A 14,331-nucleotide genomic window follows, 5' to 3' on the forward strand; every position below is an offset into this window, starting at 1 on the left:
AAACAGCAAAAATAAAAAGATAAAATCTGAAGTGCATTACTTGAAGGTAGAAAGTGTATTTAACGTAAAAATCTTCACTTATAGCCAATAGCACAGTTCTTCATATTTATACTTATCTTTTACTATATGTTTGTACAACATCTAAATGTAGGGGCCCCAACCTGCTTGGGGTCCAAGCACTATTGGAATATAAATGTTAAATCATAATAAGGTGATGATGATAATCCATCCCAGCCCCCTCAGTATAAATAAATTCTTTATACATGTTTTTTAATCATCTGTGCTGTCCTGCTCTCTCAAGATCTACAGTGTGAGAAAGTATCAGATGAAGTGGGTATTCACCCACGAAAGCTCATGATCGTCTGTTAGTCTATAAGATGCCACAGGACTCTTTGTGGCTTTTAATGTGAGAAAGGTTTACCCTCCAGTCTGTCTTTGTTGGGGGATCTTATTCTTTATTAATTCAAATTTATCCAAGCAGTGCTCCTTCAATCTCCTTATCTATTTTAGGTATTTCTAAGGTGCCTATCACCAAGACATTTCTGGATGAAATAGTCTTCAGATCAGTAATACACCTCTGCCCCGATATAACACTGTCCTCGGGAGCCAAAAAATCTTACTGCGTTATAGGTGAAACCGAGTTATATCGAACTTGCTTTGATCCACCGGAGTGTGCAGCCCCACCTCCCCGGAGCGCTGCTTTACCGTGTTATATTCGAATTCATGTTATATTGGGTCGCGTTATATCAGGGTAGAGGTGTAGTGTTTGTTTTAGATAGGTTCAGTAATTATAAATTCCACATCTCCATTGTTCATCTTTCATATCACCTATTCTCAATATGCATAGATCCAAAGCATGTGAGTAAAAATCTCTTCACCTGGTTTTGACATTTCCAGCAAAAATGTGCCAGTTCTGGACCCAATTTACATATTGTCTCCAGATTCCAGTAAACATTTATAAAACATTTAACTTTAAATTTGACTGTTACTGTTTTATAATTAAGAAACTCGATCTTTTCCCACAGGCTTTCCATGTAAAGTGATACATAAGTGCAAAGTATGTATTTGTTTAATTTATTTTGATTTATACAATAATATAGGCATCTGTTACAAGCTCTCACTCTTTACAGTACATTACAATACACAATGTCACCTATAATCGCTTAGATATCTTCTAGACTGTCTAAAATTACCTGCACAGGATATTCAGTTTATCCTTTTAATTCTCCATCTTTATCATCCTTTGAAGCCTTAGAAAACAGGTGAGCTTTGCTGTGTATCTGGCAGGTTTACAAATCCAGACTCTAGCAGACCAGTGGCAGATTTGTGTACTCATGTAAATTTTCCCTATGCTTATGTTAGCTTATATTATGAGCACCATGAATAAAATGCACAAGAAATTATTTGCTTGGTGAGATCTCATTAATGTGGTAAGATCACAGTAAAATGCTTTCTTTTAAGGAATCAGTAATGTTTTTCATAGCAATAGCAATAGTACAGTTCACATTTGGCCAACATTGACATTTTCTTATAAACTTGGAAATGCCAATTAATTATCATCTTCAGACAGGTCAGCAATGTGCAAGATACTAATTTGTGTTTATCCTCTAGAATTCAAGTATGTTTTACTTGTTAAAAAGTGATAAACTGTGATGATTTCTCTGACTAATACATATTTCAGACTGAATATTTCTGAAATTCAGGACAATCCTGCATACACTTAAACACGTACTTAGTGTGAAACATGAGTGACTTCAATAGGGTTACTTGTGCTTAAAATTAAATATGCACATAAGTGTTTGCAATATTGGGACTTCACATTTTACTTGCATAATATCTGTATTTCAAATGTATAGAACTGTATACTCTGCAGGGCAGAATCTTTGACATCCTCTGTATTCAGGGAGCTCCTAGCTCATTTAAGAAACTCCTATCACTATCTAAATAATAATCTACTATTTATTTCGCATTTTCTTTTGTAGGCCATAAGCTTAGAACCACTTCTACTTAATGCTTATTGGCACAGGCATTTAATTTACCTCTTTCAAGAAAAAAATCAAGCTGCCTTGGATGACCTGAATTTTATAATTAAATGGAACAAAAATAATGCAGGTAAGTATCTATTGAAATATGACCAATTTTTTAAAAACAGTTTTTTCTCACAAATGCTGTTTCTTCAGTTGTATTAGACCTCAGTATTGCAAAGACTTATGGACATGCTTAACTTTATGCACCGAGTAGTCCCATTTACTTCAATAGGATTGCTTGTAGTTTGTAAAGTTTTGCATGAGTATAAGTCTTTGCAAGATTGGAGCCTAAATCAGAATTTCTAAAATAATAACTAAATGTTTTATTTCAATACATACACAATTGTCATGACATTATGTCCATTAATATTTCAGGGAAAGCTGGTAACGACCCTGCCTAAGGACTTCTATTATAAAGTGTTCTTTCAACCTGTTTTTTTTGTTTGTGGAAGGAAAGGAAAGGAAAGGAAAGGAAAGGAAAGGAAAGGAGCTGCAATGGATGCTATTCAAAGTGCTTGGGAGCTTCCAGAGCAGCTGCAGCAGCATGGGTGAGGTTGGGGGTGTGTGCGTTCTGCTCTTAGCCTTCCTCTAGACCCAGGCACTACATGCAGCAGGAGATTCCTCAACTCCTTTGGTGGGGAACAAAGAAACACAGGCTTCCCCAACTAGCCATCTGAATCCAGTGTGTGGCCCCAACCACCCATCCACTGTCCTCCCAGGGCACAATATGGGGCAGGAGATTCCCCCCTTCTGGGGTGGGAAGTGGGAGAGAGATAAGCCAGACTCCACCTAGTGATTATCTGGATCAGCAAATGGTCCCAGAGGTTCATTTCCTGTTTTGAGGGCTCCACATGAGGCAGGAGCTCCCCAACTCCCATGAAGGGTGGGAGAGAGAGAGAGAAGGAGGTGGACCAGGCTCCCCAAAACCATCTCCTGGCCCCAATAGCTGGTCCCAGTTGCCTGTGCCCTCCCACTAACTGCAATTGCAACCTTCTTCTGCCACTAACTAATATTATTCTTGTAGTGCAAATGGTAAAAGTCTGTGCTGTGGTACAGAAGGTACAAGGCTCAGAGTAAGTTAGAAGCATAGAATCGTAGGACTGAAAGGGACCTCAAGAAGTCATCTAGTCCAGTCCCCTCACTCATGGCAGGATTACGTATTATCTAGACCACCTGATAAGTGTTTGTCTAAAAAAATCTCTAATGATGGAGATTCCACAATCTCCCTAGTCAATTTATTCCTGTGCTTAACCACCCTGACAGTTAGAAAGTTTTTCCTAATGTCCAAGCTAAACCTTCCTTGCTGCAATTTAAGCCCATTGCTTCTTGTCCTATTCTCAGAGGTTTAGAAGAACAATTTTTCTCCCTCCTCCTTGTAACAACCTTTTATGTACTTGAAAGCTGTTATCATGTCCCCTCTCAGTCTTCTCTTTTCCAGATTAAACACACCCAGTTTTTTCAGTATTCCCTCATAGGTCATGTTTTCTAGACTTTTAATCATCTGAGTTGCTCTTCTCTGGACTTTCTCCAGTTTGTCCACATCTTTCCTGAAATGTGGCACCCAGAATTGAACATAGTACTCCAGTTGAGCCCTAATCAGTGCAGAGTAGAGCGGAAAAATTATCTTCTCGTGTCTTGCTTACAACACTCCTGCTAACACATCCCAGAATGATGTTCACTTTTTTGCAGCAGCGTTACAGTGCTGACTCGTATTTATCTTGTGGTTCACTATGACCCCCAGATCCCTTTCTGCAGTACTCCTTCCTAGGCAGTCATTTCCCATTTTGTATGTGTGCAACTGATTGTTCCTTCCTAAATAGAGTACTTTGCATTTGTCCTTATTGAATTTCATCCTATTTACTTTAGACCATTTCCCCAGTTTGTTCAGCTGATTTTGAATTATAATCCTATCATCCAAAACACTTGCAACCCCTCCCATCTTGGTATTGTCCGCAAATTTTATAAATGTATTCTGTATGCCATTATCTAAATCATTGATGAAGATATTGAACAGAACGGGACTCAGAACTGATCCCTACAGGACCCCACACATTATGCTTCCAGCATGACTGTGAGCCACTGATAACTACTCTCCAGGAATGGTTTTCCAACCAGTTATGCACACCCCTTATAATAGCTACATCTAGGTTGCATTTTCCTAGTTTGTTTATGAAAAGGTCATGCGAGACAGTATCAAAAGCTTCATTAAATTCAAGATATACTGCTTCCCCTCTATCCACAAGGCTTGTTACCCTGTCAAAGAACGCTATCAGATTGGTTTGACATGATTTGTTCTTGACAAATCCATGCTTACTGTTATTTATCACGTTATTGTCTTCTAGATGTTTGCAAATTGATTGCTTTATTATTTGCTCCATTATCTTTCTGGGTACAGAAGTTAAAATGCTCTGTAATTCCCCAATTGTCCTTATTTCCATTTTTATAGATTGGAAAAGGGCAAATATAGTGCCAGTCTTATGGAAGACAGGAGATTCCAGGACTTTTCAAAGATAATTGCTAGTGGCTCAGATATCTCCTCAGTCAGCTCCTTGAGTATTCTAGGATGCATTTAATCAGGCCCAGACATCTAACTTGTCTAAGTAATTTTTAACTTGTTCTTTCCCTGTTTTAGCCTCTGATCCTACCTCATTTTCACTGTCATTCACTGTGTTAGAGGTCCACCAACCTTCTTGATTAAAACTGAAACAAAGAAGTCATTAAGCATCTCTGCCATTTCCACATTTTCTGTTGTTTTTCCCCTCTCATTGAGTAACGGGCCTACCCTGTTCTTGGTCTTCCTCTTGCTTCTAATATATTTGTAGAATGTTTTCTTGTTACCCTTTATGTCTCTAGCTAGTTTGATTTCCTTTTGTGCCTTGGCCTTTCTAATTTTGTCCCTACGTACTTGTATTATTTGTTTATATTCATTCTTTGTAATTTGACCCAGATTCCACTTTTTGTAGGACTCTTTTTTGAGTTTCAGATCATTGAAGATCTCCTGGTGAAGCCAGGGTGGTCTCTTGCCATACATCCTGTCTTTCCTACGCAGTGGATAGTTTGCTCTTGTGCCCTTAATAATGTCTCTTTGAAAAACTGCCAACTGTCTTCAACTGTTTTTCCCCTTAGGCTTGCTTCCCATGGGATCTTATCTACCAACTTCTCTGAGTTTGCTGAAGTCTGCCTTCTTGAAATCCATTGTCTTTATTTTGCTGTTCTCTCTCCTACCGTTCCTTAAAATCTTGAACTTTACCATTTCATGATCACTTTCACCCAAGCTGCCTTCCACTTTCAAAATCTCAACCAGTTCCTCCCTACTTGTGAAAATCAAACCTAGAAAACCTCTCCCCTAGTAGCTTTCTCCATCTTCTGAAATAAAAAATTGTCTCCAATACATTCCAAGAAGTTGTTGGATAATCTGTGCCCTGCTGTGTTATTTTCCCAACAGATGTCTGGGTAGTTGAAGTCCCCCATTACCACCAAGTCCTGTGCTTTGGATGATTTTGTTATTTGCTTAAAAAAAGCCTCATCTAACTCTTCTTCCTGGTTAGATTCTCTGTAGTAGACCCCTACCATGACAGCACCCTTGTTTTTTACCCCTTTTATATTTACCCAGATACTTTCAACAAGTCTGTCTCCTATTTCCATCTCAACCTCAGTCCAAGTGTACATTTTTAATATACAAGGCAACACCTTCTCCCTTTTTGTCCTGCCTGTCCTAGCATTTTGAGCTCTTCCTTCTTATTCCCCATACTTCTCACATTAGTTCACAGACATCTAAGATCCTGATTTGATTTCCCCTCCAAGTTCTGTCTTGTCTCTCCCTTATCCCTGCTATAACAGCCCATGCTCCGCCCCACATTCCGACTCTTCTCTCTGGTCTCCATGTTTTTAACTTACCTGTGGGGTTTGGTCACCTGCCCCCTTCAAACCTAGTTTAAAGCCTTCCTCATGAGATTAGCCAGTCTGTATCAAAATATGCTCTTCGCCTTCCTATATAAATGGACCCAATCTCAGCTTAGCAGGTCTTCTTTCTGGGACAGCTCCCATGGTCAAGGAACCCGAAGCCCTCCTGGCAACACCATCCTCGCAGCCAGGCATTCACCTCCTGGGCCCCTACCTTTGACTGGAAGGATCAAAGAGAACACCACCTGTGCTCCCAACTCCTTCACCCTTGCTCCCAGAGCCCTGTAGTCACTCATGATCTGCTGAGGGTCACACCTCACATTCTAAGGAGAACTAAGGAAACATGCTGTGTTTGAAATAAATTGGTGTAGTAATTTTGAAGTTGCTGGAAGTCTTTTGTGCATGCATAGGTTTTTTTATTTGATCTTTTTGCTCAATCTACAGATTAGAATGTTGTCAAGAAACATTCAAAATAGGCCTGTTAAGTTATTTTACTCAGACTAAAAGGGCTTTGAATATTTGAATCACTTTAAAGTGCTTTACGTTAATCTGAGTTTGTAAAGACTGAGAAATCTTACACAAACTATCTGTCAGGAGGACTACGGAGTTAGAGGACTGAGCACAGAGCTGAAGTTCCAGTACTTTTGCAGTGTATCACCCAGAGTGAAAAAGAATTGGTCATGCTTTACTTTCATGCTTGTATTATTTTTCTGCAGATGGCAGGTGAATTGTCAATATTTTGTGCTGCTAAATGTTGTATTTTATATTTTATTGGTTATAGATGCATATCTGTCAAAGGCTGAAATTTACAGAAATCAGGGCAATAATGGATTGGCAATCATAAATTGCTCTTTAGCAGTGAAATGCAACCCCACAGATGATGACATTTATTTCAGGAGAGCTGAGTTGTTGGAAGAGGAAGAGGAATTATTATTGGCAATGGACGATTATACCAAAGTAGGTTTTTCTTTTTCTAGTGTAACATTATTATAGTAACATCACTGAATTACAGTAACTCCTCGCTTAACGTTGTAGTTATGTTCCTGAAAAATGTGACTTTAAGCGAAACGATGTTAAGTGAATCCAATTTCCCCATAAGAATTAATGTAAATGGGGGCAGAGGGGTTAGGTTCCAGGGAAATATTTTTAACCAGACAAAAGACTATATTATATACACACACAGTGTAAGTTTTAAACAAACAATTTAATACTGGTACACAGTGATGATGATTGTGAAGCTTCGTTGAGGTGGTGAAGTCAGAGGGGGGGATATTTCCCAGGGAATGCCTTACTGCTAAATGATGAACTAACAATTGGCTGAGCCCTCAAGGGTAAAATCGTTGTTGTTAATGTAGCCTCACACTCTACAAGGCAGCACGAATGGAGGGAGGGGAGACAGCGTGGCAGACAGAGACAGAGACATACACCATGTGAGAGAGAGATGCGCATTGCCCCTTTAAGTACGCTGACTCCACTCTAAGTACACTGCCTTTTTAAGTAGATCAGGAAATTGAGACAGCAGCTGCTGCCTCCATCCTGAGCCCTGTTCATGTTCAGCCCCCCATGGAGATGGGCTCAGTGGTGTGCAGGAGCAGGGGGAGAAGGAAACCCTGACATTAGCCCCTCTCCTCCTCCCTCCCTGCACAGCAAGCAGGAGGCTCCTGGAGGGCAGGAGCAGCACGTGGCAGTGAGGGAAAGGACAGCTGAACTGCCTGGCAATTGATAGCCTGCTGGGCTGCTGCCACACGGGGAACTTAGAGGAGTGGGGAGCTGATGGGGGGCTGCCAGTCCACTGCCCCACCAGCTAGCGCCAACCGGCTGCTCTTCCTGCAAGTTTTGGACAAAGCAGGCAGCTGCCAAACAGTGTTATAAGGGAGCATTGCACAACATTAAATGAGTATGTGCTCTAATTGATCAGCAACGTAACAACAAAACAACGTTAACCAGGATGACTTTAAGTGAGGAGTTAGTGTACAAATATTTGGATTTATCTGGCACATAGCTTTCAGAAACTTATATCCTTTTAATCAAACAAATCTTCTGTGTGATGGAGTTAGTACATATTTTCTGTAATTTATCCTGGACAGTGCTTCATAGCTAAATTAAGAGTCAGTTTATAAGGTTGCTGAGTTGGTTATGTGTTCCAGTTTTACAACTGCAGGGAAAAGATTGGCAAAGGAAATTAAAGGACAAGGGAAATATTTAAAACAATGGAAGATAGTTTATACTTTTCAAAAAAATAGTATATATTCTTTGGTACCTTTTCATTTCAGATTTTTAATTTATAGGGAAATAAGGATAGCTATTATGCAAATATTATGTTCTTCTTACATTTTTCAATGTAGTGTTTTCAATATAATCCAAAAAGAACAGATGCACTTATGAAACATGGAATGCATTTCTTTGAGAAATCAATTTGGACTATAGCTCTTCAGGATTTTACAGCTGTGATTAAGGAAGATCCCAGCAATGTTCAAGCAAGGTAAAATATATAGTCTGCAATTATTATTCGATTATTAAAATAGCATTAAAATAATATGGTAGCATCTCATCTGCAAACACAAATTAAACTACCATCTCTATGCAGGTGACTCACAGATCTCTGTCTCTACTCCAGACCTGTCTCTGTCTCTCCAAACTAAAATCTCAGCCTGTCTCACTGACATCTCCTCGTGGATGTCTAGCCATCAGCTTAGGTCTGGTCTACATTACGAGTTTATGTCGAATTTAGCAGCGTTAAATCGAATTAGCCATGCACCCGTCCACACAACAAAGCCATTTACTTTGACATAAAGGGCTCTTAAAATTGATTTCTGTACTCCTCCCTGACGTGGGGATTAGCGCTGAAATCAATATCTCCGGTTTGAATTAGGGTTAGTGTGGACACAATTTGACGGTATTGGCCTCCGGGAGCTATCCTACAGTGCACCATTGAGATGGCTCTGGACAGCACTTTCAATTCAGATGCACTGGCAAGGTGTACAGGAAAAGCCCCGTGAACTTTTGATTCTCATTTCCTGTTTGGCCAGTCAAGCTCATCAGCACAGGTGACCATGCAGAGCTCATCAGCACAGGTAACCATGCAATCCAAGAATTGAAAAAGAGCTCCGGCATGGACCGTACGGGAGGTACTGGATCTGATCGCTGTATGGGGAGACAATTCAGTGCTATCAGAACTACATTCCAAAAGACGAAATGCCAGTACATTTGAAAAAATCTCCAAGGGCATGATAGAGAGAGGCCACAACAGGGACTCAGCACAGTGCCGCGTGAAAGTTAAGGAGCTCAGGCAAGCCTACCAGAAAAACAAAGAATCAAACAGATGCTCCGGGGCAGAGCTGCAGACATGCTGCTTCTACGCTGAGCTGCAAGCAATTCTAGGGCGTGCTGCCACCACTACCCCACCCCTGACCGTGGATTCCGAGGAGGTGATACTCTCAGCCATGCCTGAGGATTTTGCAGACAGGGAAGATGAGGAGGAGGAGGAGGACGAGCTTGAGGAGAGCACACAGCACACCGTTCTCCCCAACAGCCAGGATCTTTTTCTCACCATGACTGAAATACCCTCCCAACCCTCCCAAAGTGGTATCCCGGACCATGAAGCCGTAGAAGGGACCTCTGGTGAGTGTACCTTTGTATATATAATATATGGTTTAAGAGCAAGCGTTTTTTAATGATTAATTTTCCCTGAGGACTTGGGATGCATTCACGGCCAGTACAGCTACTGGAAAAGTCTGTTAACGTGTCTGGGGATGGACCAGAAATCCTCCAGGGATATCTCCATGAAGCTCTCCTGGAGGTACTCTAAAAGCTTTTGCAGAAGGTTTCTGGGGAGAGCAGCCTTATTCCATCCTCCATGATAGGACACTTTACCATGCCATGCCAGTAGCAAGTAATCTGGTATCATTGCATGACAAAGCCTGGCAGCGTATGGTCCCGGTGTTTGCTGGCAGTCAAGCAACATCTGTTCTTTATCTCTCTGTGTTATCCTCAGGAAAGTGTGTGGAGGAGTTAGTTTGGTTTCTGCTGCTGTACATTAACACGAAAACTGCAGCACTCAACGGGCTTTGCTTGGTATGGGAAAGGAGGGCGCTGCTTTTATGAAGGTTGCAGAAGCCGAAAGACTATGGCTTACTATGGCCGCCTGCAAGCCAAATTCTGTTGCCTGGCCCTGCATCTGTGATCTCTAACACCAAAGCTGCAGGCACTCAATATAAGATGCAAAATGCGATCTTGTACTGAAATCACATATGCTATGTAATGTGAATAGTGTTGTTCACTGTGAAAGAGTATACCATTGTTCTGTAAAATATCTTTTAAAATACTTCTGTAAAGTATCTTTTTAAATACTTCTCTCCCTTTTTTCCTCCCACAGCTGCAAATTTTTCAAGCCTCCCTCCTTGTCCCGAAGGCTATCTCAGATAAGGCGACGAAAAAAACGCACGCACGATGAAATGTTCTCTGAGATCATGCGGTCGACTCACAATGAAAGAGCTCATCTGAATGTGTGGAAGGACACAGTATCACAGTACAGGAAAGCGGCCAATGAACATGAGGACAGGAGAGACGAACGTGAGGACAGGAGGGACGATCGAGATGAGAGGTGGTGGCAGGAAGATCAGAGGAGGCAGGATGCAACGCTGGGGCTACTGCGGGATCAAACAGACATGCTCTGGCGTCTGGTGGAGCTTCAGAAACAGCAGCAGGATCACAGAGTGCCGCTGCAACCCCTGTTTAACTGCCCTCCCCCCTCCCCAAGTTCCATAGCCTCCTCACCCAGACGCCCAAGAACGCAGGGTGGGGGGAGGCTCTGTGCACCCTGCCACTCCACCCCAGTGGACAGCCCAAGCAACAGAAGGCTGTCATTCAACAAGTTTTGAAGTGGCCTTTTCCTTCCCTCTCCCCTCCTCCCACACCCCACCCGGGCTACCTTGTCAGTTATCTCCCTATTTTTATAATCAATTAATAAAGAATACATGGTTTTTAAATGATAGTGACTTTATTTCCTTTGCAAGCAAGCTGTGCTCAAAGGGGGGAGGGTGGGTGGCTTACAGGGAATGAGTCAACCAAGGAGGTGGGTTTTTATCTAGGAGAAACAAACAGAACTGTCATACTGTAGCGTGGCCAGCCATGAAACTGGTTTTCAAAGCTTCTCTGATGTGCAGCGCTTCCTGGTGTGCTCTTCTAATTGCCCTGGTGTCTGGCTGCGTGTAATCAGTGGCCAGGTGATTTGCCTCAACCTCCCACCCCGCCATAAATGTCTCCCCCTTACTCTCACAGAAATTGTGGAGCACACAGGAAGCAGCAATAACAATGGGAATATTGGTTTCGCTGAGGTCTGAGTGAGTCAGTAAAGTGTGCCAGCGACCCTTTAAACGTCCAAATGCACATTCTACCACCATTCTGCACTTGTTCAGCCTATAGTTGAACAGCTCCTGACTACTGTCCAGGCTGCCTGTGTATGGCTTCATGAGCCATGGCATTAAGGAGTAGGCTGGGTCCCCAGGGATAACTATAGGCATGTCAACGTCCCCAACAGTTATTTCTGGTTTGGGAAGTAAATCCCTTGCTGCAGCCATTTAAATAGACTCGTGGTCCTGAAGACACGAGCGTCAGGAACCCTTCCTGGCCATCCCACGTTGATCTTGGTGAAACGTCCCCTGTGATCCACCAGTGCTTGCAGCACCATTGAAAAGTACCTCTTGCGGTTTATGTATTGGCTGCCCTGGTGCTCCGGTGCCAAGATAGGGATAAGGATTCCATCTATTGCCCCACCACAGTTAGGGAATCTCATTGCAGCAAAGCCATCTAATATGACTTGCACATTTCCCAGACTCACTACCTTTGGTAGCAGCAGCTCAGTGATTGCTTTGGCTACTTGGATCACAGCAGCCCCCACAGTAGATTTGCCCACTCCAAATTGATTCCCACTGACCAGTAGCTGTCTGGCATTGCAAGCTTCCACAGGGCTTTCGCCATTCACTTCTCAAGTATGAGGGCTGCTCTCATCTTGGTATTCTTGCACTTCATGGCAGGGGAAAGCAAGTCACAAAGTTCCATGAAAGTGCCCTTATGTATGCAAAAATTTTGCAGCCACTGGGAATCATCCCAGACCCGCAACACTATGCGGCCCCTCCAGTCTGTGTTTTTTTCCCGGGCCCAGAATCGGCGTTCCACAGCATGAACCTTTAACACCATGATCTCCAAAGCACGGGGACCTGCGCTTTGAGAGAAGTCTGTGTCCATGTCCTCATCACTCTCATCACTGTGCTGCTGTCGCCTCCTCCTCGCCTTGTTTTTCAGGTTCTGGTTCTGCATAAACTGCATGATAATGTGTGAGGTGTTTACAATGTTCATGACTGCTGCGTTGAGATGAGTGCGCTCCATGCTTGCTGTGGTATGGCATCTGCACTGAAAAAAGGCGCGAAATGATTGTCTGCCGTTGCTCTGACAGAGGGAGGGGTGACTGACGACATGGCTTACAGGGAATTAAAATCAACAAAGGGGGTGGCTTTGCATCAAGGAGAAGCACAAACAACTGTCACACAGAATGGCCCCTTGAAGGATTGAACTCAAAACCCTAGGTTTAGCAGGCAGTTGATTTCATAGAGGGAGTGAGGAGCAAATGAATACAAAACAAATCTGGTTGAATTCTTGTTTTGATCCACTCCATCTATCTGATACATCTTAGGCTGGCAGCAGGCGGTGCAGTATAACTGCTTGCCATCGTCATCTCGTGGTGCTCAGCAGAAGATGCTGCATTACATCTGCTAGCCATCATCATCTCCTGGGTGCTCGGCAGAAGATGGGAATGACCTGGCTGAGTCACTCCCATGTCTGCCCAGGTGCCCTGACCGACCTCACCGAGGTTGGCTAAAAGAGCACCCAGGAGTATGATGATGATGACTACCAGGCGTAATGCACCATCTGCTGCCAAAAGGCAATGAGCTTCTGCTGTGTAGCAATGCAGTCCCATGTCTGACAGCACCCAGGAGACATATGGTGACAGTCAGCTGAGCGGGCTCCATGCTTGCCGTGATATGGTGTCTGCAGAGGTAACCTAGGAAAAAAGGTGTGAAACTATTGTCTGCCGTTGCTTTCACAGAAGGACGGAGGGAGGGAGAGGGCGGCCTGATGACATGTACCCAGAACCACCCGTGACAATAGTTTTTGCCCCATAAGGTATTGGGATCTCAACCCAGAATTCCAATGAGTGGGGGAGACTGCTGGAACTATGGGATAGAATACTCCTGGGAAAATCATTTTCCAAGCCCATCACTTTATTATGTCCCCCCTCTTTGAATTCATTCACTACCTCCCTCTTTATTGTTTCAAACAGAAGCTTCTTGTCTTCACTGTCAAGATCTTTAGTGAGCTATCCCCACCCTACCTGTCATTACTCAGTCAGTATCTAAATATCTACTCTCACCTCTGATTGACCCATGAAGTTAACCTCTATTGCCCACTTGTTAAATTTGCAAATAAGCACATTTGTGCTTTTGCCCATGCTGCCTCTCATGCCTGAAACAAGCTCGCTGTAAACATTCACAAAAAACCTCATGATCCTCCTTCAACACCCTCCTTAACTCTCTCCTTTGCCATGAGACATATGAAAACATAGACGATGGTTTGACTGCTAGTGTGCTGAGACCATAGCCTACCATGCTGACCATATTGTCTCATTGTTTCCTTGTACTCCATCATCTATCTGTATCCATCTGTTGTCTTTTATCTTAGACTGTAAACTCAATGGAGCAGGGACTGTTTTTTTGTTTCATGTTTGTACAGTGCTTTCCACAGTGGGTCCTGGTCCATGACTGTGGCTCCTAGGTCTTACAGTAATTCAAATAATAATATAGGATTGACAAATATGCATTAAATAATAAAAATAATTTAGTTTCCAAAGAGATTTGTCATAGAAGTTGAAAAGTAAGTCTTCTAGGCTAAGATGTTCCTTAGGGAGTGTGTCCGTAGATTTGATGGACTTTGAATCCTGATTCAGTAAAGCACATAAGCATCTGCTTAAATCCAGTTGAAGAGGTTACTACAGAGTCAGCTGGATTTAACCAACTGCTGAAGTGCTGAATAGGGATGGATTTAAACACCTGGTTAAAGTTAAGGATGTACTTTCAGTTTAGTTGTGTACCTAATTCCCATAAGTTACCTTGAAAATTCCAGTGTTAGTGCTTTTGCTGAATTAAGGTCTTAGTTCTTTAGTATTTCTTTATATGAAGCATCAAAACCTGAATTAAGTTTTTTCTTTGTTTTTAAGTTGTAGTGGTATTTGAGGTTTGAGTTGTGTGGATTAAGGAATAAGCCCTATGTTTTTGCCAAGGTAGAGTTTGCCCTCTGTTTTAGGTACCAATCACACTGTGGAGCGGACTCTCCAAAGTGGATATAT

At 42.4% G+C, this 14,331-nt stretch overlaps 1 protein-coding gene across 8 annotated transcripts in view; it reads left to right on the top strand.

Annotated features, from left to right (window-relative positions):
- The window catches only part of TTC6 (tetratricopeptide repeat domain 6), a 153,219-nt gene that overhangs the window by 90,113 nt on the left and 48,775 nt on the right, over positions 1 to 14,331 (top strand). For all 8 annotated transcript variants that reach the window (XM_050953842.1, XM_050953843.1, XM_050953838.1 and 5 more), the window contains 3 exons: positions 1,983 to 2,112; positions 6,712 to 6,887; positions 8,276 to 8,412. In XM_050953842.1, the coding sequence (XP_050809799.1) occupies positions 1,983 to 2,112; positions 6,712 to 6,887; positions 8,276 to 8,412 (443 nt within the window). The remainder of the gene's footprint in view (positions 1 to 1,982; positions 2,113 to 6,711; positions 6,888 to 8,275; positions 8,413 to 14,331) is intronic.

The sequence above is a fragment of the Gopherus flavomarginatus genome, chromosome 5, assembly GCF_025201925.1.
Source record: "Gopherus flavomarginatus isolate rGopFla2 chromosome 5, rGopFla2.mat.asm, whole genome shotgun sequence".
NCBI classification, from domain to species: Eukaryota; Metazoa; Chordata; order Testudines; family Testudinidae; genus Gopherus; species Gopherus flavomarginatus.